Source organism: Lolium perenne, chromosome 4 (genome assembly GCF_019359855.2).
Source record: "Lolium perenne isolate Kyuss_39 chromosome 4, Kyuss_2.0, whole genome shotgun sequence".
In the NCBI taxonomy this organism is placed as follows: domain Eukaryota; kingdom Viridiplantae; phylum Streptophyta; class Magnoliopsida; order Poales; family Poaceae; genus Lolium; species Lolium perenne.
Window position 1 is genome coordinate 379,596,812 of NC_067247.2, and position 18,487 is coordinate 379,615,298.

At 48.0% G+C, this 18,487-nt stretch overlaps 1 protein-coding gene across 1 annotated transcript; it reads left to right on the forward strand.

Annotated features, from left to right (window-relative positions):
- The first annotated feature begins 6,089 nt into the window (after positions 1-6,089).
- LOC127348084 (uncharacterized) lies at positions 6,090-16,689 on the forward strand. The gene is made up of 12 exons (XM_051374185.2): positions 6,090-6,260; positions 6,343-6,430; positions 6,526-6,616; positions 7,062-7,146; positions 7,321-7,477; positions 7,777-7,888; positions 10,575-10,773; positions 12,774-12,903; positions 13,075-13,160; positions 13,638-15,485; positions 15,563-15,725; positions 15,812-16,689. Exons 1-12 carry the CDS (start codon positions 6,216-6,218, stop codon positions 16,447-16,449), a joined length of 3,642 nt encoding a protein of 1,213 aa, XP_051230145.1. The 5' UTR covers positions 6,090-6,215; the 3' UTR covers positions 16,450-16,689.
- Positions 16,690-18,487: the final 1,798 nt, after the last annotated feature.

Genomic DNA, 18,487 nt, shown 5'->3' on the forward strand with positions numbered 1-18,487 from the left:
CTACTCTTTGAGGGATGAGCTCATCATTATCGTTAGGTACAACAGTTATTCCTCCTTTCTTAGGAACACAATGCACTGGACTAACCCATCTACTATCAGCAATAGGATATATAATACTAGCTTCAAGAAGTTTTAATACCTCATTCCTTACCACATCTTTCATCTTAGGAATTAGACGACGCTGATGTTCAACAACAGGCTTTGCATCATCTTCCATGTTGATGGCATGTTGGCAAATAGAGGGAGAAATCCCCTTCAAGTCATCAAGAGTGTAGCCAATAGCCCCTCGGTGTTTCTTCAATATTTCCAATAATCTTTCTTCCTCAAAATCTGAAAGCTTAGCACTAATAATAACAGGATATGTTTTCTTATCATCTATATAAGCATACTTAAGATTATCAGGTAATGGTTTCAAATCAAAAACATGATCTTCCTTTGGTGGTGGTGTTGTACCTAGATCTTCCACCGGTAAGTCATGTTTAAGAATGAGTTGACGAAGGAAAATTTCATCAAGCTCATTCCTTTCTTCCCTAAAGACTTCACTCTCATGATCCTCCAAATGTTGCTGCAAAGGATTATTAGGAGCAAGAGCAATAGATGCAAGCTGTTCAACTCTAAAATCATCATTAGGCAATTCAGCTTCATAAGGAACTTTGGCAAATTTAGAGAAATTAAACTCATAAGATTCACTAGCAAATTTAGTCACAATTTTCTCTTTCTTGCAATCTATAATAGCTCCACAAGTATTTAGAAAAGGTCTACCAAAAATGATAGGACAAGTCTTACTAGCAGCAGAACCAAGTACCAAAAAGTCAGCAGGATATTTAATCTTACCACATAGAACTTCCACATCTCGAACAATACCAACAGGAGAGATAGTTTCTCTATTAGCTAGCCGAATAACCACATCAATATCTTCAAGTTCACAAGAACCAATTTCATGCATGATTTCCCTGTAAAGCTCATAAGGAATGGCACTAGTACTTGCACCAATATCGCATAAACCATAATAACAATGATCACCAATTCTAACAGAGAGCATAGGAACACTGACTTTCCTAGACTTACTAGGATGTGAAACAATATTAGAAGCATCTTCACAGAAAATGATGTGACCATCTTCTACATTTTCAGTCACAAGGTCTTTAACTATTGCAACAACAGGTTCAACATTTATTTGTTCCTCAGGTTCTATAGGTTTCTTTGCACTTTTGTTAACCACACTAGTTATAACAGAATACTCCTTCATTTTAGCAGGAAAAGGAATTTTTTCAATATAAGCTTCAGGAAGAATGTGATCAACAGTTTTAACTTCAATACATTTACCTATAGGTGAATCAGTTTTATCTTTGTAGGGTTCATGATACTTATTAAAATTCTTCCTAGGCAATTTAAAATGAGAGGCAAAAGCTTTATAAAAATTTGCAACAACTTGAGAGTCAAGACCATAAGTAGCACTCATATTTTGAAATTTATCAGTATCCGTAAAAGTTTCAATGCATTCATAATCATAATTTATACCTGACTCTCTACCTTTGTCGTTCTCCCAACCTTCAGTATTCTCCTGAATCCGATCAAGAAGGTCCCTTTTAAACTCTTCTTTGTTGCGTGTGAATGATCCAGAACAAGTAGTATCCAACAAGGTTTTATCTTGAAAAGAAAGTCTTGCGTAGAAATTATCAATGATGATATTACCAGGAAGCTCATGAATGGGGCATTTGAGCATTAAAGGCTTCAATCTCCCCCATGCTTGGGTAATACTCTGTCCATCATGAGGCCAGAAATTATATTGCGGTTTCGGTCTTTGTGAATTTCACTTGGAGGATAGAATTTAGAATAAAATAGAGGCACAATATCCTGCCAATCAAGAGAATTCCCATTCTTCAGCAATTTATACCAATGCGCCGCTTTACCAGACAGCAATATAGAGAATAGTTTCTTCCTAACTTCGTCCATAGAAATACATGCACACTTGAATAACCCGCATAATTCATGTGAAAACAGTAAATGATCTCCAGGATGGAAAGTTCCATCCCCTTCATAGCGGTTATCCACAACACGTTCAATAATTTTCATAGGTATTTTATATGGAATCACTTTCTCACCTGGCGCCTCATCCACTACCTTTGCAGTAGTACTAGATTTTCCAAATAGGAATTCAAGAGAAGATCTCTCCATAATGAATTATAGCAAAGAAAGTGTAAATAAAAACAGCACGTACAGTAAAAGTTTTCCTTACCAATTCCACTTACCAATAGCGCTTCACTCCCCGGCAACGGCGCCAGAAAATAGTCTTGATGACCCACAAGTATAGGGGGTGTATCGTAGTACTTTCGATAAACAAGAGTGTCGAACCCAACGAGGAGCAGAAGGTGTTGACAAGCAATTTCGATGAAGGATTCACTGTAAATGCTCATAAACAAGTTTTCAGGGGGTTTTGATATAGCAGATAAATAAAATACAAGTAAGTAAAATGCGGGAATAATAATTGCAGCAAGTGGCCCAATCCTTTTTAGCACAAAGGACAAGCCGGTTTGTTTACTTATGATGACCAGACATTCTTGAGGACACACGGGAATTTAGTCTAGTGCTTTCGCTTCATATAGTTGATTAATCTTCATTGTTTTGATAAGTGTTGTGTGGGTGAACCTATGCTAATGCACCGCCCTTCCTAGGACTAATATATACTTGTGATTAAACCTCTTGCAAGCATCCGCAAATACAAGAAAGTAATTAAGATAAATCTAACCACAGCCTTAAACTCTGAGATCCTGCTATCCCTCATGCATCGATATACCAACGGGGGTTTAGGTTGCTGTCACTCCGGCAACCCCACAATTAGCAAACGAATACAAGATGCATTCCTCTAGGCCCATAAAGGTGAAGTATCATGTAGTCGACGTTCACATGACACCACTAGAAGAATAACACCACAACTTAAATATCGTGGGGTTTCTGGGAGATGAAGTACGCGAAAGGGCGATGGCCGAGGGGGGTCGTGGGCCCCCTCCCCACATGGCGGCGCGCCAGCCCTGGTGGCCGCGCCGGCCTATGGGGAGGGCCCATGGCGGCCCTCCTCGGCCTCCCCTTTTTCCTGGCTCCGTCATTTGGAAAAATAGGAGCTTCGGTATATTTTCCGTCAATTGTTGATCTTCAGAAATATTGTATCCTGACGGTGATTTTTCCAGCAGAATTCTGACTCCGGTGAGTAATTCTCCAATAATCATGAAACATGCAAAATACGTGAAATAACATAAGTATCATCTCTAAATATGAAATATATCAGTGAATAACAGTAAATTATGATATAAAATAGTGATGCAAAATGGACGTATCATCTGTCTCGACCAGATCTATTCTGGGTCGGTTATTTTCGTACTTTTTCGACCTGAGGTCGTCCCGGACGCCTATATAAGTGCCCAGGACGCCCCCAAAGTTGCTTTAGACCACGTTTAAGATAAACCCTAGTTCTTAGTTGTTTGCTCTGCAAAACTATTAAATCCCCTACACCATATTGCTTGATATTGTGTAGATCTGAAAGTCTTGTGTGATCTGCTGTTCCATTGAGAATTAGACGGTTGCAACTTACCGCTTCGTGGTCGGCGGCTACGTGCGCAAGTGTGTGGAGTTGCGAATATCTTGCAGGGTTGAGAGCCGTTGCATTGGTGACAGGGGCCAATTGAGAGATCTCGTTGCGTCATACAAGTTATCATCCACTTCATCCAAGTTATCTCCACTGCCATCACCCGTGATCATCATCACCACCGTTGCTTACTGAGAAGATCGGGCCACCCCTTATCACTACGTACTTGCTCATGACTTGGCTACATACTTGCATGCCTAACCGAGTGGAAGGCCCGCGCCTAGGTAGCTCGCCCAAGATGCAAGGAAGTACGTGGGTGTACGAGAAGAGACCACGCTGAGCGGATGGTTCGCGTGCAGGATAGTAGCTAGAGAAGTACGTCGCTGTACGAGAAATACGCGTAGGATCGCTTGCGGCTGCGCGCGCAGGCAGGTTGCCACGTGTTGTACGGAGAACGTTGCTCCTGGTTGGACCGGTCCTTTGAGAAGATCGGTCTTTTTGTAGTGGTACCCGTGTATTGCACGTAAACATTGTTTTTTTGAACAGAGAAAGGCCCAAAAGGGCCTAGTGCTGCATTCATATTATCGTCGGCGGGGATACAACTGGTAAACATGACCAGAAAAGAACGAAAATTACATCATAGTCCTGGAATTTAGCACAAAGGACCCTAAAAAATAAGACAGAAAAGCAATCAGGTCCTTCTTCTTCACCACCTGGACATCTGGAACTCCACCGCCGGCCACCCTCTCCATCACTGGGGACAAAACCACTTGGGAGAGAGAGAGCTATGCTTGCCGTCGAGGATCCATCGAAGGGCCTCCTTCTTGGAGGTTGGATTGATGCCAATGTTAGCATCTGGAGCAGTTGCCTTATCAGCCTGAGATCATGGCGGCGAAACAAGGCCACCATGTGGTAAACTCCATCTTGCGGCAAGGATCTTCCCCGCCAGCCTCCAGATCTACATGTCGCCTCGCCATTCAACTTCTTCTCCTCGCCACCATGGCCGGCCATAAGAAGTAGAAGAGCATTAAGACCCCAAATTAGGAGGCAGCACATGAGCTTATTCAGGGAGACATCGCTCAAATCTGCGCCCTTGGCCGCCGACCACCATGGACAACCGCCTGGGAGTAGATCGAGCAGCTACAAGGCGGAGCTCACACCCTCCATGGACAAGCTCCAGACTACAGCCATAAAGGCCAAACACATCCTAATAAACAACCTAAAGCTACTCTGTACACAAGGAGACTGGCATCCTAGTCCATCTCTACACCAGCCAGCACGGACGCCGGTGGCGAGAGGGACGGGATCTAGAAATATCTGGATGACTCTCAACGGGCGGTTGGGGAGCTTCGAGAGAGGAGAGGAAAAAAGAAAGTGTCCCCCCGAAGGAGTGTCTAACATTGTTTTTTTAGATAGAGAGGGGTCTGGAGCTTTTGAGGCTATGCTCAGGCTCCCTGACAAGAAGTCGCCACAGATACCTGAACTCGGATTGAAGGAGCTTATTACAATAGCTTGCTGGTACATTTGGAGGGAGAGAAGGAAAATTTCTCATGATGAAAAGGTTCAGAAGCCTGCTAAATCGGCGCATGCAATAGCGGCTATTGCTCTTAATTACTGGCGTGCGCTAAAGAAGAATGCAAGAGACCGAAGCCTCGGGTGGGAGAAGCCAAAGGAAGATTATGTGAAATTAAATGTCGATGCGGCTTTCTCTCCGGATTCTTGCTCGGGTGCTACGGGCAGTGATTAGAGACGAAAAATGGGTTTTCATAGCTGGCAGTAGCTGTGGCCTTGAGTTCATATGTGATGCTACCACAGCGGAGGCTAGAGCGGTCCGGGATGGCTTGCTTTTGGCGGGCCAAATTGGGTGCACCAAGGTTCAGGTGGAGAGCGACTGCATAGAGGTGATTGAAACTATGACAGACAACGACAATTCAACGGGGGTGGCAGCGGCGATCTTTGAGGAGTGTGCTTTTCTAGCTAGGGGCTTTGCTAAGGTGAGCTTTAGTTTTTGCCCGAGAGAGAATAATCAGGTTGCTCATAGGTTAGCTGCTAGTGCCAGTGGGTATCAATCTGTCGTTTGGATTGATGAACCCACCTGATTGTATAGGGGCTGAGTTAGCAAACGATGTAAACCTCTTCACGATGTAATCCTTTGTGTTCGTAAAGCAGCAAGTACCAGACACACTCTTTTTTCCTTTCAAGGTACCGAAGGGGCTGGAAGATTTTTAATGAGACGGCTTACTGACTTAATATATGTGAGTTTCAAAAAAACATTGTTTTTTTAGAACACGAGTAAACATTGTTAGACCTTAAGCCTTAACCGACTGCACTGGGCTTTCTTCACGACTGCATAGGAGCATATTGGGCCAGTATAGGACGATTGTGTCTCGAAAAGAAAAGATATACGACGACTCCGAGTATACGTATTTTGTACGCTAGGCCAGCCAAAGCCCATAGTGAAAAGGTTTCCGGAAAGCCCATGAGGCTCTGTCGTTTGGGACGCAGTCACAGAACTCAGTCCGTTCGTCAAGAGAAAAAAACACAACTCAGTCCGAACGGCGCCACCAGCCGTGCTCGCCTGCGCCGCGCCGCGGCCAGCCGTGGCCACCCGCCACCGCCTCCGCCTGCCCCGATGGCCGCCGCTCCGTCGAGGTGCCTCCTCGTCACCGGCCCACCGGTAAGCAATAATTCTCTACAGCCCGCAAAAAATCCTCTCCTCTCCGGTCCTCCCGCCTTGACAACCGCCTCGCTACTCGCAGGGCGTGGGGAAGACGACGCTGGTCACGCGGCTGGTGGAAACCCTCAGAGCGTCCCAGCCGCACCTCACTGTTCGAGGATTCTACACCCGTACTGGCCCCGTCGATCTCCGAGCCCTGATTCGTTCGCCTGTGCTGTGCAGTTTGCGCCCAGAAAATTTCACTCCTCGTGCTGTCTGTTTGCAGGGGAGGTGAGGGAGAACGGGGAGAGGGTCGGGTTCGAGGTCGTAACGCTCGATGGGCGAACCGGGCGGCTCGCCTCCTCCAAAATTTGCAGGTGCCTGCAATTGTTGTTAAAATCCATTTCTGATGGCATCTCAGCCCCCTTTCCAAGTGATGGCCATTTCAGTTCAGCTACTATTAGGACGCTTGTCTATGCCTCGGAACTTTGGATACATGATCTCTAAACCACAATGTACATGAGACTAGTTAATTGCATCATCAGTAATTTAAAGCATATAGAAGATTTTGGCACACCTGTGCCATGCGGAGTACTGTAACAATTAGATAGAATCTGATAGCCTAACAAGTAGTACTAGTTTCACCTACTTTTGCATCTCCGTGTGCCTAGTTTTTGTTTGTCGTGTTACTGCACAGCTGCTCATCAAGCTCAGTGAAAAGATTTAACGTATGGCCTATGTTAGATTTATGTCTTCCTGTTTGTACCTTTATGTGTGCTCATTGACCTCTTAGATATAATCTAAGCTTGTGGTATCTTGCAGCCCTGAATCTCTTAGATGGCCTACTGTTGGGAAGTACAAAGTAGATGTAGCATCTTTGGAATTGCTGGTATTGCCTGAGTTGCAGGTAAGCAGTTCTGAGATATTCCAGTTCTAGTATTTTCTAGAGATTTGTTCATGTATGCTAGACATGTGGATGTTAGTTGTTTCACAATCCTGAAACTACCATTTAGACAAGTCAGAATACCATTGTTAATCCGAATTGGAGGTAACGGCTCTGTATTTCTTCTTGACTTGTCAGGTCAAACAAGATACAGATCTCTTCATCATTGATGAAGTGGGTAAAATGGAGTTGTTCAGTCCAGAATTTTCCCCCGCTGTGATGAGAGTTATGGAGTCCAACATCCCTGTGCTAGCCACCATACCAATACCAAGATATGGCCGAGACATTCCTGGAGGTACCTTCTTTTACTAATTGGTAGCTTGAAACAAATGTTATTGATTGCTAAACTGTACATGATGTTGTGTAAATACCATTGTCTCAGCTACCTTTTAATACCCAGTTCAGTCATATGCACTTTTTATTAAATGCTTGCTACGCTGTATTCAACTGTTCTATGCTATACATCCATATCTCCAGCATGGGGAAATTTTTGGTTTTACTATCCTATGATTTTCTTATATACGCACGCGAGTCAGTAATCTGACCATGTTTCCTTCTTGGACCATGACTAAACATTCCTCCAATGAAATACAGTCGCAAGGTTGAGGAATCATCCTGGAGCAGATGTTTTCACCATAAATACTGCTAATAGGGATACCATGAGGGAGAGTGTCTACAATCAGTTGAGCAGATTGATGCAGAAGAGGTAATTCCTGATGCATGAATTTGGAGCAGATTGATGCAGAAGATGTAATTCCTGATGCATGAATTTGGAGCAGATTGGAGCAGCTATTCTCACCTTAAATACTGGTAAAAGGGATAACAGAGGGTATGTACTGATGTACAATCCTTTCAGCAGATTGTGTGATCTTGTTAGTCTTGCATAATGCAGAAAACTACATCTTTCTTTAAGCAATAAATGTAGTAAAGTAGAGATTTTACTTCAGTAATTGCCCACCATTTGCTTGTCACACAGTCTGGTTGTGTCTTGTGTACCTGAATGGCTGGGTCATCTTTTATTCACTGACTATGGATAGACAGAGGGTAAGTTATTTTCATATATGTTGCTGGTTAATCTGAATATATAAGAAGCACATTGTTCATCCTGGTTAGTTTCCTATGGTTTGTCAATCATGGATACAGATTCAACCACACCAGCTATAGCTTGTACTGAAGCATTTACTGACCTCTACAAATGTCACATGATATGCAATTTGTTTTGCTAATAGGCCATCATTGCTTTGCATATAGTGGGCGCATGAATGATAACTCCAGCTTGGGTTTTCCATCCCCAGTGTACATTTCACATCATTTGAGGAATTTCTTGTTATTGTTTAGTCCTTTTTGTTTTTACTCTTGCACTGTTGTAAAAGATTGCCAAATAGCTGAGATGACTATCTAAATGAAGAGTACAAATGCATATGGCATAACTTGATAGACACTTCAAAGCATATCCCTGCCAAAAGAACTTGTGGCTTCTCCATGTGAATGTTTACAAACACCAATGACCAATTGAGTTGCAAATATTTTGAGATGATTGAATTCTGGTCCTGCGAGTGGTGACACGTTCTGTTCCTTCCAGATGTTTGTTTGATGAAAGACTGGCCAATTACTATAACAGTCTTTCTCATTCTTAGTTACCTGAATTTTATTTAAATCTCAGTTGCCTAAAGTTGCACGCCATCTAGCCTAAAATTACAGTAATAACTGGAATATTTATAAGCAATAAATCTCATTCTTAGTGAGGATGATGGTTTAGTGTGACTGCCCAGGCAACTATTAATAGATAATCCCTTCGTACATCGTTGATCAAAATAAATCTTATTTGAGATATGTTTTCTGATTGTTAAGTGCAGTGCATGCAGATCCCAGTCCATTCATTAAAAAAGAGCAGACTGGTTTTATATATCAAAATGATGCAGCAGCAGTCATGCACAATGATCACACCTATAAAGAAACGAGAGTATTTGATAAGATGCATGTATAAGTTACCGCCTGGCATAACAAAGATGATAGATGGGTTCTTGCTCCTATATTTGCTATTCTTCTGGTGTTCTGTACCACTACTGCTTAGACACCATCTAATGCAGTAGGCCTTGCCCCAGAAGCAGGCAGCAACTTCACGTGCCACACATGTTTCTGTGGGCTCTTGATCTGGATGATCAGCAGGAATTTTCACCCGAAGATGCACAAGCTTTCCATTGAGGTGGGCACAGAATTAAAGCACACTGTACTGATCATGGCCCCCCTTTACAACCTACGAGCCCCGGTTCATCTTTAATCCCCTGCAGAAAGACGATGTGCCATTAAACGCCAATGCTCAGAGTTTGCTTATATTAGGAAGCAGCAAGTGATTCGAGGACCATCTGGGCAGATCTTTCCAGTTTTAACTATTGGGAGCTCCTTTACACTTGTTGGCAATGCTTTCGAAGGCAGAAAGCTGAAGTGAATCCCCCAAGAGATTTGGCGGTCTCTTTGTACATATTGCAAGGTGAGTGTTCCTACATGCAAAACTGTGCGTTTTGCAGATTTGCAGACGGAATATATGTAAGCTGGAGCTGGAAGGAACTGAAGAAGGTTCCCTGGACAAGTTCATGCAGGTTTGTTGAACCTATCAGCCTGATAATTATGGCGTTCCAGTTTCGCAGCCTTGAATTCAGTCTCCATGGTCATTTGTGACAAGCAAACAACTCTCAGCTGGCTAACTCATAAATAGTTGCTCTTAAGATAATGCTGCTGAAGAGATAGACTAATCTTTGTTTCCCTAGGTCGACAGCACAGCGATTTGCCTTATCGCCCTCTGCTTTAGGCAAGGGGAGTGGTACTGATTCGATGGGGAGCCCCACCATGTGATCACTCTTGATCTAGGCGGGGTCACAAGGTTAAGTAGTTTAGCGCCCAGTCTCGGGCATGATTCTCTCCTCCTTTTCCATTGCTTAGTTTAGCTAAGGAGGAACAATGGTTAACTCCTTGGATATGATTTCCTTCCCTCCTCCTTTGCGTTGCTTAGTTTAGTGATTAGGAATGATGGCCGTGCATGCGCGCACGTCATGCCGTAGCCCCAAACCCGAACTAAACAACAGAAAGAGGTTTGGTCTCTACCGAAAGTAGTGGCATGTTGCTCTTCTGTATTGTACACTATTATGGGTAATGATGCTTGAGATACCCAGCATAAAAACATGTTTTTGCCCCTTCAGTAAGCTTGTGGAATTTCATGCCCCTATATGTATCTTGACACCAGCAAGTTGGTACATCTCTGAATCTGGCCTTTCTGTGTATTAGCGATGGATCCATGCATAACATGCTTGCATAATCTCATAGCGACCTTTCAATTTCTCTTTATTTGATCTTTCAAAAATAATCTCATAGTCCTTTTTATTTTTCTTTATCAGCTGCCACGGAAGAAGTGGAGTTCTGGGGCCAACAGGGTTATGCAACCGCAGTATCTGCGTCAGTTGGGCGGTTGAGCGAGACATGTATACCGGAGCTAGCAGAGAATTAAGAGGACTCTACAATCATACAGTGCCTGCATGCCCACCACTGCATCACCATCATCATACACTGAATATAATGGAGGAGTACCACCCGATGTAGGCGGCCCTTTGTATTATCACTAACTAAACCCCAAGGCCAGCCAGCTCCGTCAGCAGAAGTAAACAAGAGCAGAAACAAGGAGCTGTTGGTTGCTAAACCGGGTCAAGACGCGCATGTGCATGTGCAAGCGGCCGGGCGTCACAACCAACATCCGATGTCAGGGAAAATCTTTCACGCATCGCATGTCGCCGTCGCTCGTGGGGCGCTGCTGCACGACACTGGTCCGGGATCCGACGGCGGCGTGGGGCGTGCGGTGTACCCGTTGCCGGCCGGGGAGGAGAGCGCCATTGAATGCGGCCGGTGCTCGGCGGCTGTGCGTGCGCGGCCACCAGCAAACAGCCCCGGTGACGCTGCTCCTTCCTGTTGCTCGTGCTCATCTGCTCGGCCGGCGTCTCTCTCGGAAGAACATACATACGCGTCGCGCCTGTGATGCGATGGTGATACGTACGTACCACCCGCGTACGGGTATGCGGTAGCTTGCTTCTTCTGCTTATTATCGCCCGCGGCTTTGGGAGTTGCCTTGTCAGCGTCAGGAACTCTGGATACGCTAGTGATGGAAACAGAGGCATAATGGCAGGTGCATCGTCCCCAAACAGAACCGGTGTTTCTAAGTAAGCTGGGATGCAGTCAGGGCCTTGGATGCAGTAGATGGATCTGTGTGCAGGCTATACGTGTTTCAGCCGCCCAAATGTGGGCATTTTCCTAACTGGCCATCGTGGATCTGCGGTACGGATTTGGGTGATGATTCTCCCGCTACTAGGTAATATTTAACGAGGAACGGAGACATGTCGTCCAATTCCCACATGATTGATGGTGGCCAGCGTGCACAGGACTGTCCGCTTGCGAACCGAACAGAACAGAACTGACGAGTCGAGGTGGTTACCAAAACGGCGCCAAATGGAACGGCCTCGTGCGCGCGGAAAGCGTATGCCGCACCAACTACAGAGTCCTCGCATCGCATCGCACAGCCAAGCTGTCCTCCTCTCCTTCAAGCCGCCGGTAAAATTAAAAATACTCCAGCTCCAATTCTGTCAAAAACATCAGTATCCTGCATCCGTTGAACCCTTCCGAGAGGTATAATCAGCACCCAAATCAGTATTAGCTGAGGGAAGATGGCGATGATGATGATGATGATGGATGGATAGATAATTACGGCCAAGGAAAACCCAAGCCAAAAGGAAGGTGGGTGTGGGTGAAGGCTTTCGCTTTCCCGGCTGTTGCTTTCCCTCCGCATCCCGTTCGCTCATGCATGGGCGCTGGCCTACCCGCAACTACTATACTACTCCCGCCATTACCTCTGCCCGACCGAGTGCTCATCCTCCCCTGCCTCCTCCTCCCCAAGAAGAAGAAGAACCAGCTCTGCGTACCTTGTGGCACCACCTCTTCTCTACGGCCAGAGAGCAGTGCCCAGCGGAGAAGACCGCCCTTCCCTTTCCTGGTTGCCGGCATGCGAGCGGCGGTTCGCTAGGCGGGAAGGTCGTCGGATGACCCGCGCTGCTCTCGACGATCCATCGGTTCGTTCCTTGTTCATGCTTGGGTTTTGGTTTCGTTTTTAACATTGGTTTTAATTCTGCTTCCTTGTTCTTGGAGAAAATGCGTGTGATCTGCGCGCACGTGGTGGGGGTTCACCTCAATTACACCCCCACCATGTTGACGTGTTCGGACCATAATTCGCTCCTGTTCATGTGTTTGTTTAATCCTCCTCTGCTTTGCTTACAATGGATCCTCCTCTGATGACTCCATGGCGATCAGGAACTTGGCCTCCTAGTATTTGCTCTGTGATCTTTTCTTTTCTCCCCACGGTATTCCTTGCGTTTTTTTTGCTTTTCAGGCTTGATTTCACTCTTGCACATTAGTTTGATTGATCCTGTTTTTCAGATGCAAGAGAAACAATAGTCCCACTGCTAGTTGATCACGAAAACTCTAGATTACTCTGAGGCAGACATACTTCCTGCAGAAGAATATGACACGGTGTCTTGCACGCTTTTACAGGATAGCGAGGTCCTCATCTTGCCAACGAAGCGTATTGCTGGATCCCTGTGGCGGTTGCAATCATGATGCAGTACCTTGACTTCTCCCATGCCAGCACCTCCAGGAAGTGGACCAACAAGCGCCAGCCCGGCGAAGGTATGCATGCTGAATTCGCTATTCATTCCATTTTGACCTGAAATTTCTGGATCATCAATTGTACGATTCGAACGTAAAGAGCCGACTAAGGCATTTCACAGCTATTTCTCCGTTGGTGATTGGATTTGCAGCAGATTTAATTCATCGGTGCATCGTTTTTGGGCTTTGCAGGGTTTGATGCTCCGAGGAACAGTGTGGAGTTCGCCATGGAGGCGCCCCACAGCTACGGCGTCTTCCAAGAGGATGCCTCAGCCTCGGTGAGTCTTGTACTAGCAGTGCAATCTCGTCACTGTTCATTCCATCAGAGTGATTCATTGCATCCTCTTCTTCCCCAATTTGTAACTGGTACCTGCATTTTCTCGGTCACAAACCGTTCATTTTCCGAGTGAAAAGAGAGCCCAAATTAGCTAGGTAGATCTTTCTTCACAGCCTATGTGCCTACTATTCTGCTGTCTGTACTGCCTTGGACTCTTGGCAACTCTGCTGCTAGGTGTACTTGTACCTGACTGTTGTTGCATCAGAAGACAGCGCAGAACATGCATTAATAATGGTGTCAAACAGTCGACCCCCATCTACTGTTTGGTAGTATAAACACATTGCCTTAATTACACATCTAGCTATTCTCTGCATCATCATTGCCATGTTCTCCGAGGGTGATCATGCCATGTTAAGTTGTTGGTATTGCTGGAACATTTGAAGTGTGTCCTGATCAAGTTTCTTGTGATTCTCTGCAGTACTCTTGCAACAACAACATGAGGCAGCACCCAAAAGCCTCTGCTCCAATCAAGAAGCTGATCCATGAGGACATATCCTTCAGATCGAGCGAAGGGCACAAGAGAGTACCCAGTGTGATCGCCAGACTGATGGGCATGGACTCGCCTCCTCTGAATTCAGCCACTGGCGAGATCATCACAACCCACTCAGACGATAGACGGCAAGAGACCACCACAAGATCAATGTCAAGGAGAGAACGAGATCCTGCCGAGACAATCGCAACCAAGCATGTCTCCTTCGTGCAGCAGAAGAATTCTTCCCGCCACGCGCCGAAACAGGAAATCCGCGCCTTGGACGACGAGGAGGAGAGGGAGATTCTTGGGCAGCTAAGGAAGACGAGTGGCAGTGGTGCTGGTGAGGAATGGAGCAAACAGCCTCCCCGAGAGCACCCGCAGGAGGAAGAGCTGCAGAAGTTCAAGAAGGAGTTCGCGGCATGGCAGGCCAACAAGGTGCGGGAACAATCGAGAGCACTAGAGCTGGACTACCGGCATGTCGACGAGGAGGTGGACGGTGGCGCCAGGTGCTCGGAGATCGTGCCATACAGGTACCACCAGCAGGAGAAGCAACACAGAGGAGGGAGAGATGGTAACAGGCGTGTGCACGACGAGGTCGATGGCGATGCGCATTGGGGAAGAAGGAGCAAGGATGGGGGAAATGGCGGCCCCTCCATCTCAGGGAGCCGGACGTTCTCTCTGACGAGCGCCGCGGAGGATTGTTCTTCGACGAGGCTACCGCTCTCGAGATTTTACTACGAGGAGGAGGAGAAGCCGCTGTCGCCGGCGAGGATCGTGATCCTGAAGCCCTGCCCGGAGCTGAGCGCCGACGACGTGGACGAGTCGTCGATGGGGTCGCCGGAGCTGATGAAGAACGAGAACAACATGGAGGCGTTCCTCGAGGAGGTGAAGATGCGGCTCAAGATCGAGCTGGAAGGCCACATGGCCTCCGACGACAGAGCGGCGGACCGGTGGGCCGACCCGAAGCAGATTGCGCGGAACATAGCCGACCAGATCAGGGAGACCGTCACCATGGACATGCACCACCCGGCGCTGGTGCGGTCGGAGTCGACGCGGTCGTACCGCAGCAGCGACGTGCAGAGCCAGATGGACTACATCTGCAGAGACGCCAGGAAGCAGCTCACCGACAGGCTGAGGAACGTGCTCAGGAAGGAGCCGGAGACCGATCAGCCGGCGTTCGGCTCTCACAGGCGACGGGCAGCTGTGTCGACAGCGTCCCCATCGTGGTTCGAGGAAGAGCCGAGGCCGAAGCCGACGAGCCCGAGACGCGAAGTGGCGGCGAGGAAGAGCAGTAAGAAGATCAGGAGCAAGGAGGAGAAGAAGCGCGCGATCGAGTCGTCGGAAGTCAGGTCCTTCAGACATGGGTGGTACAAGAACTCGCCTGCTGTGGCAGCCGTCGAGTCGTCCGACGAGGCGGCGTCGCCGAGGAACCTGATGAGGTCATTCTCGGCGCCGGTGTCGGGGACTTCAAACTTCGTGAAGCTTCTCTCGGAGGGAGAGCCACGGGTGCTCGCCGGAGCGCGGATGCAGAGTAAGCACGATGGGCACGGGTACAACGGCATGCCGCCATCGCCGGAGGAGAAGCTACCGAAGGGTAGAAAGGACGCATTGGGCATCAAGGGCAGGGTGTCCAACCTGAGACAGAACCTGGGGCTGAGAGGGCTTCTCTTTGGCAAGAAGCTCCACTCGGCCGCAGTTGACGAGTCATCGTCGTCGTTCTTCCTCGACGACTTCCCGCCGATCGGCACGCTGGTCACTGCCCCCTCCGTCCTCATCCACCCCGGCGTCCTGCAGGTGAGGCATCGCCGTGATCGGTCGAACAGATTTCTATCTTAGAGCGAGTGCGATTGATCTGACATGGGAATGTTCAGGAGAACTCCACCGAGGTACCACCTAGCCCGGCGTCGTGGTGCAGCAGCCCGCCTGACGAGATGATGATCAGGGGAGGTTACCCGAGCCCCGTCTCACCATTGGAGGCATCCTTCAGCGGGCGCCGGTCTCCCTTGAAGCCGGCGACGAGCTCGAGTGATTCTGGTAAGCACTATCTCATCTCTGAATTTACTTCAACGCACAATGCAATGCTCAGAGATGATGTTTCTGACGAAATAACTTCGTCTCAGAACCAGGCAATGTTCATCCGTGGTTGGAGCGAGAGCAAACCGAAGAAGTTCCACAGACAAGTCCAGCGCTGCAGGATGACAACGAAGACGATGACACCGCCGAGACAGATCACCCGATGAAGGCTTTCATCAGGGCCGTCCTGGTCGTCGCCGGCATGTACGGCCAGAGCCAGAACTCTGACCACTTGTCATCAACTTCCCAGATGATCAAACCGATCCCCACGTGTGTGTTCGAGGAAGTGCTGTCCTCCGCCTCACCTCCGGATGTCGACTCCGACGTCGACCACCAACTCCTGTTCGATCTGATAAACGAGGCGCTGCCAGGCGCTGTCCGCGGCACGACTACACTGTGCACCTTCAGCAAGTGGTATGCCGCGCCGAGGAGAGCCCTGAACGGCAAGAGGCTGCTGGACGGGCTGTGTAAAACCGTGCTAGCGCGGCTGGAGCCACCGAGCGACGACGAGCCGTCGCGGACGAGCTCTGTCGACGGGCTGATCGAGCGTGACATGAGCATGTTCCCGTGGATCGGCGTGTTCCGCGACGACGTGGACGGCCTGGGGGAGGAGATGGAGGCGGAGATCCTGTCGGAGCTGGTTGACGAGACGCTGTGGGACGTGCTGCTCAACGTAGGGGACTGACTGACGGAGTGACGGGCTTGTGTTGTGGTGGACATGCATACTTGTACATTTTGGGGTGTTTTTTTTTTTGTTCTTCTTCGGTTTTTTCGGAGTGCTTTTGCCGAATGTGTGATGAGTTCTCGATGAGTGAGAATTGGGGAGTGCGACTAAGTTTGTGGGTGTGAAAGGATACCAATCTGTACTGAGAAAATGCATAAGGAAGCAAAAAGAGACTGAATATGAAAAGTTTCTTATTCATGACACGAGTAGTGGACTAGTGGCATACATATGAAGCAGGTCAGCAGCTGAGCAGCGTACGGTTAAGTTTCGGTCTTTCTGGTCACACCACGGTACGTGTACAAGCTAACGGAGTTCAGAACGTCGATATTCAGGCGGTGCAGATAACGCAGGTGCAGGTCGGGCCGCAGGTGCAGTCGGCCCTGCCGGCGCCGTCGCCGGTGCCGAGCCTGCCGCACGAGCACGGGTTGCAGGAGCAGTGCTCGCCGCAGGTGCACATCGTGTGCGCCGCTGCCGCAGGGTTCACCGGCACCGCTCCGCCGCTGCTTGATTTCCCCGCACACCTGTCAATGGAAATGCAGAGCAGCCGTCCGTCAGATACATGAAAAGCAGAGGCTGATCGTGTGAGCATGGGAGGAACTTGGGGAGTTAAAGGCCACCGTGCCTGCAAGCGGCGCCGCCGAGACACGGCAAGGCGCAGCCACACTTGTCGTCGCAGGGCATGGTCGCGATCGGGGGACGAAGCTTTGGTCTCCAGCGGAGTGCAGAGGATTTCCGTGCAGTTTTAAGCTTGCCACGAGAGAGGGGATGACATCTGCATGGACGCCAGGTGGGTGTCCACTTGGCCGCTCCTGGTGTAGCGGTGGCAGCTGATGAGCCGGCACGTGTTTCCTAGCAACTAAATTGGTCCTCTCGAGGCATACTGTGTGTGCATCGATGCAGAGGCTGGGATCCTTCTCTTATTTCCAAATAAAAACTGCGCATCCTTCGATCCTGGCCGGTCTTTGGGCTGGAGCGAAGAAAGCCCAACGATTGAAATCTAGGCTCGTTCCGGCCAAAATTCTATCGGGTCGGCATGCTGTGGGCCGGCTTTTTTCCTTGTACGTTTTTGAACTACCCATGCATTCCTTTTGGGTCAACATATTTGTGTCTAGGTTCGAAAATTTTAGGCTAGGCTTTCCATGCCCATGTATGCTGTGGCACACGCCCAAACGACCTTCCAACTATGAAGTGGATTTTATTTGGTAGTCTCGGTTGCATTACCAAGTACCAGTAGGTGCTTGTTTGGAAGTATGCAATTTTCGTTTTGAGCTGAACAAATGCAACCCACATGTGTTTGGTTGCTTGGTTGTTACTATTTGGAGCATGATGTAGTTTTCTTTATCGACGATGAGGGTACCTCACGGTGAGGAGAGAGAGAGAGAGAGCGAGAGCGAGAGAGAGAGAGAGAGAGGGAGGGAGGGAGGGATGGATGGATGGAGGGAGGGAGGGAGGGGGAGAGAGAGAAGGATGTAAGGCGGGGAGCCACCGAGACATGGAGACACAAGTTACCCAGTTTCGAATGTCGCGGAGGTGGCGAGACCCTACCGCTATATAATTCACTATAATGAGCGGTTATAATAATGAGATTGTGTTGTTATGTGAATCTCAAGAGCTCCTAGGATGCAACTTATAAAGACACAAAGATCTAGAGTTTATATGGAAAAGTCCTAACCGGACACTACAAGTTCTATCCTAACACGAAATACATCTTGCCATCCACGGTAAGTATTCCACTAGGTATAGATCGATATGTATCCGCCTTGCCTACTCCTAGCCGGGCTTTCCACCTTGGTCAATCAACAAATGGGCCGCTCGGTTCGGCCATAGGCCCAACGACCATCTGTGGTCCACCCAGACATGCCGGTATAAGACTACGTCGTGGATATACCCATTTAGCATATCCCAACACATACACAAGAGGCATTTGCTCACCTCTTTCAAAATGGGTGAGGTTACCATACCACACAAGACTAACATACACAACATAGAACAATAACTA

Coding starts and splice junctions, on each gene's coding strand:
- LOC127348084 (XM_051374185.2), top strand. CDS start 6,216: ATGGCCGCCGCTCCGTCGAGGTGCCTCCTCGTCACCGGCCCACCG. Junction 6,261..6,342: donor TCCTCGTCACCGGCCCACCG/GTAAGCAATAAT, acceptor CGCTACTCGCAG/GGCGTGGGGAAGACGACGCT. Junction 7,147..7,320: donor TGGTATTGCCTGAGTTGCAG/GTAAGCAGTTCT, acceptor TTGACTTGTCAG/GTCAAACAAGATACAGATCT.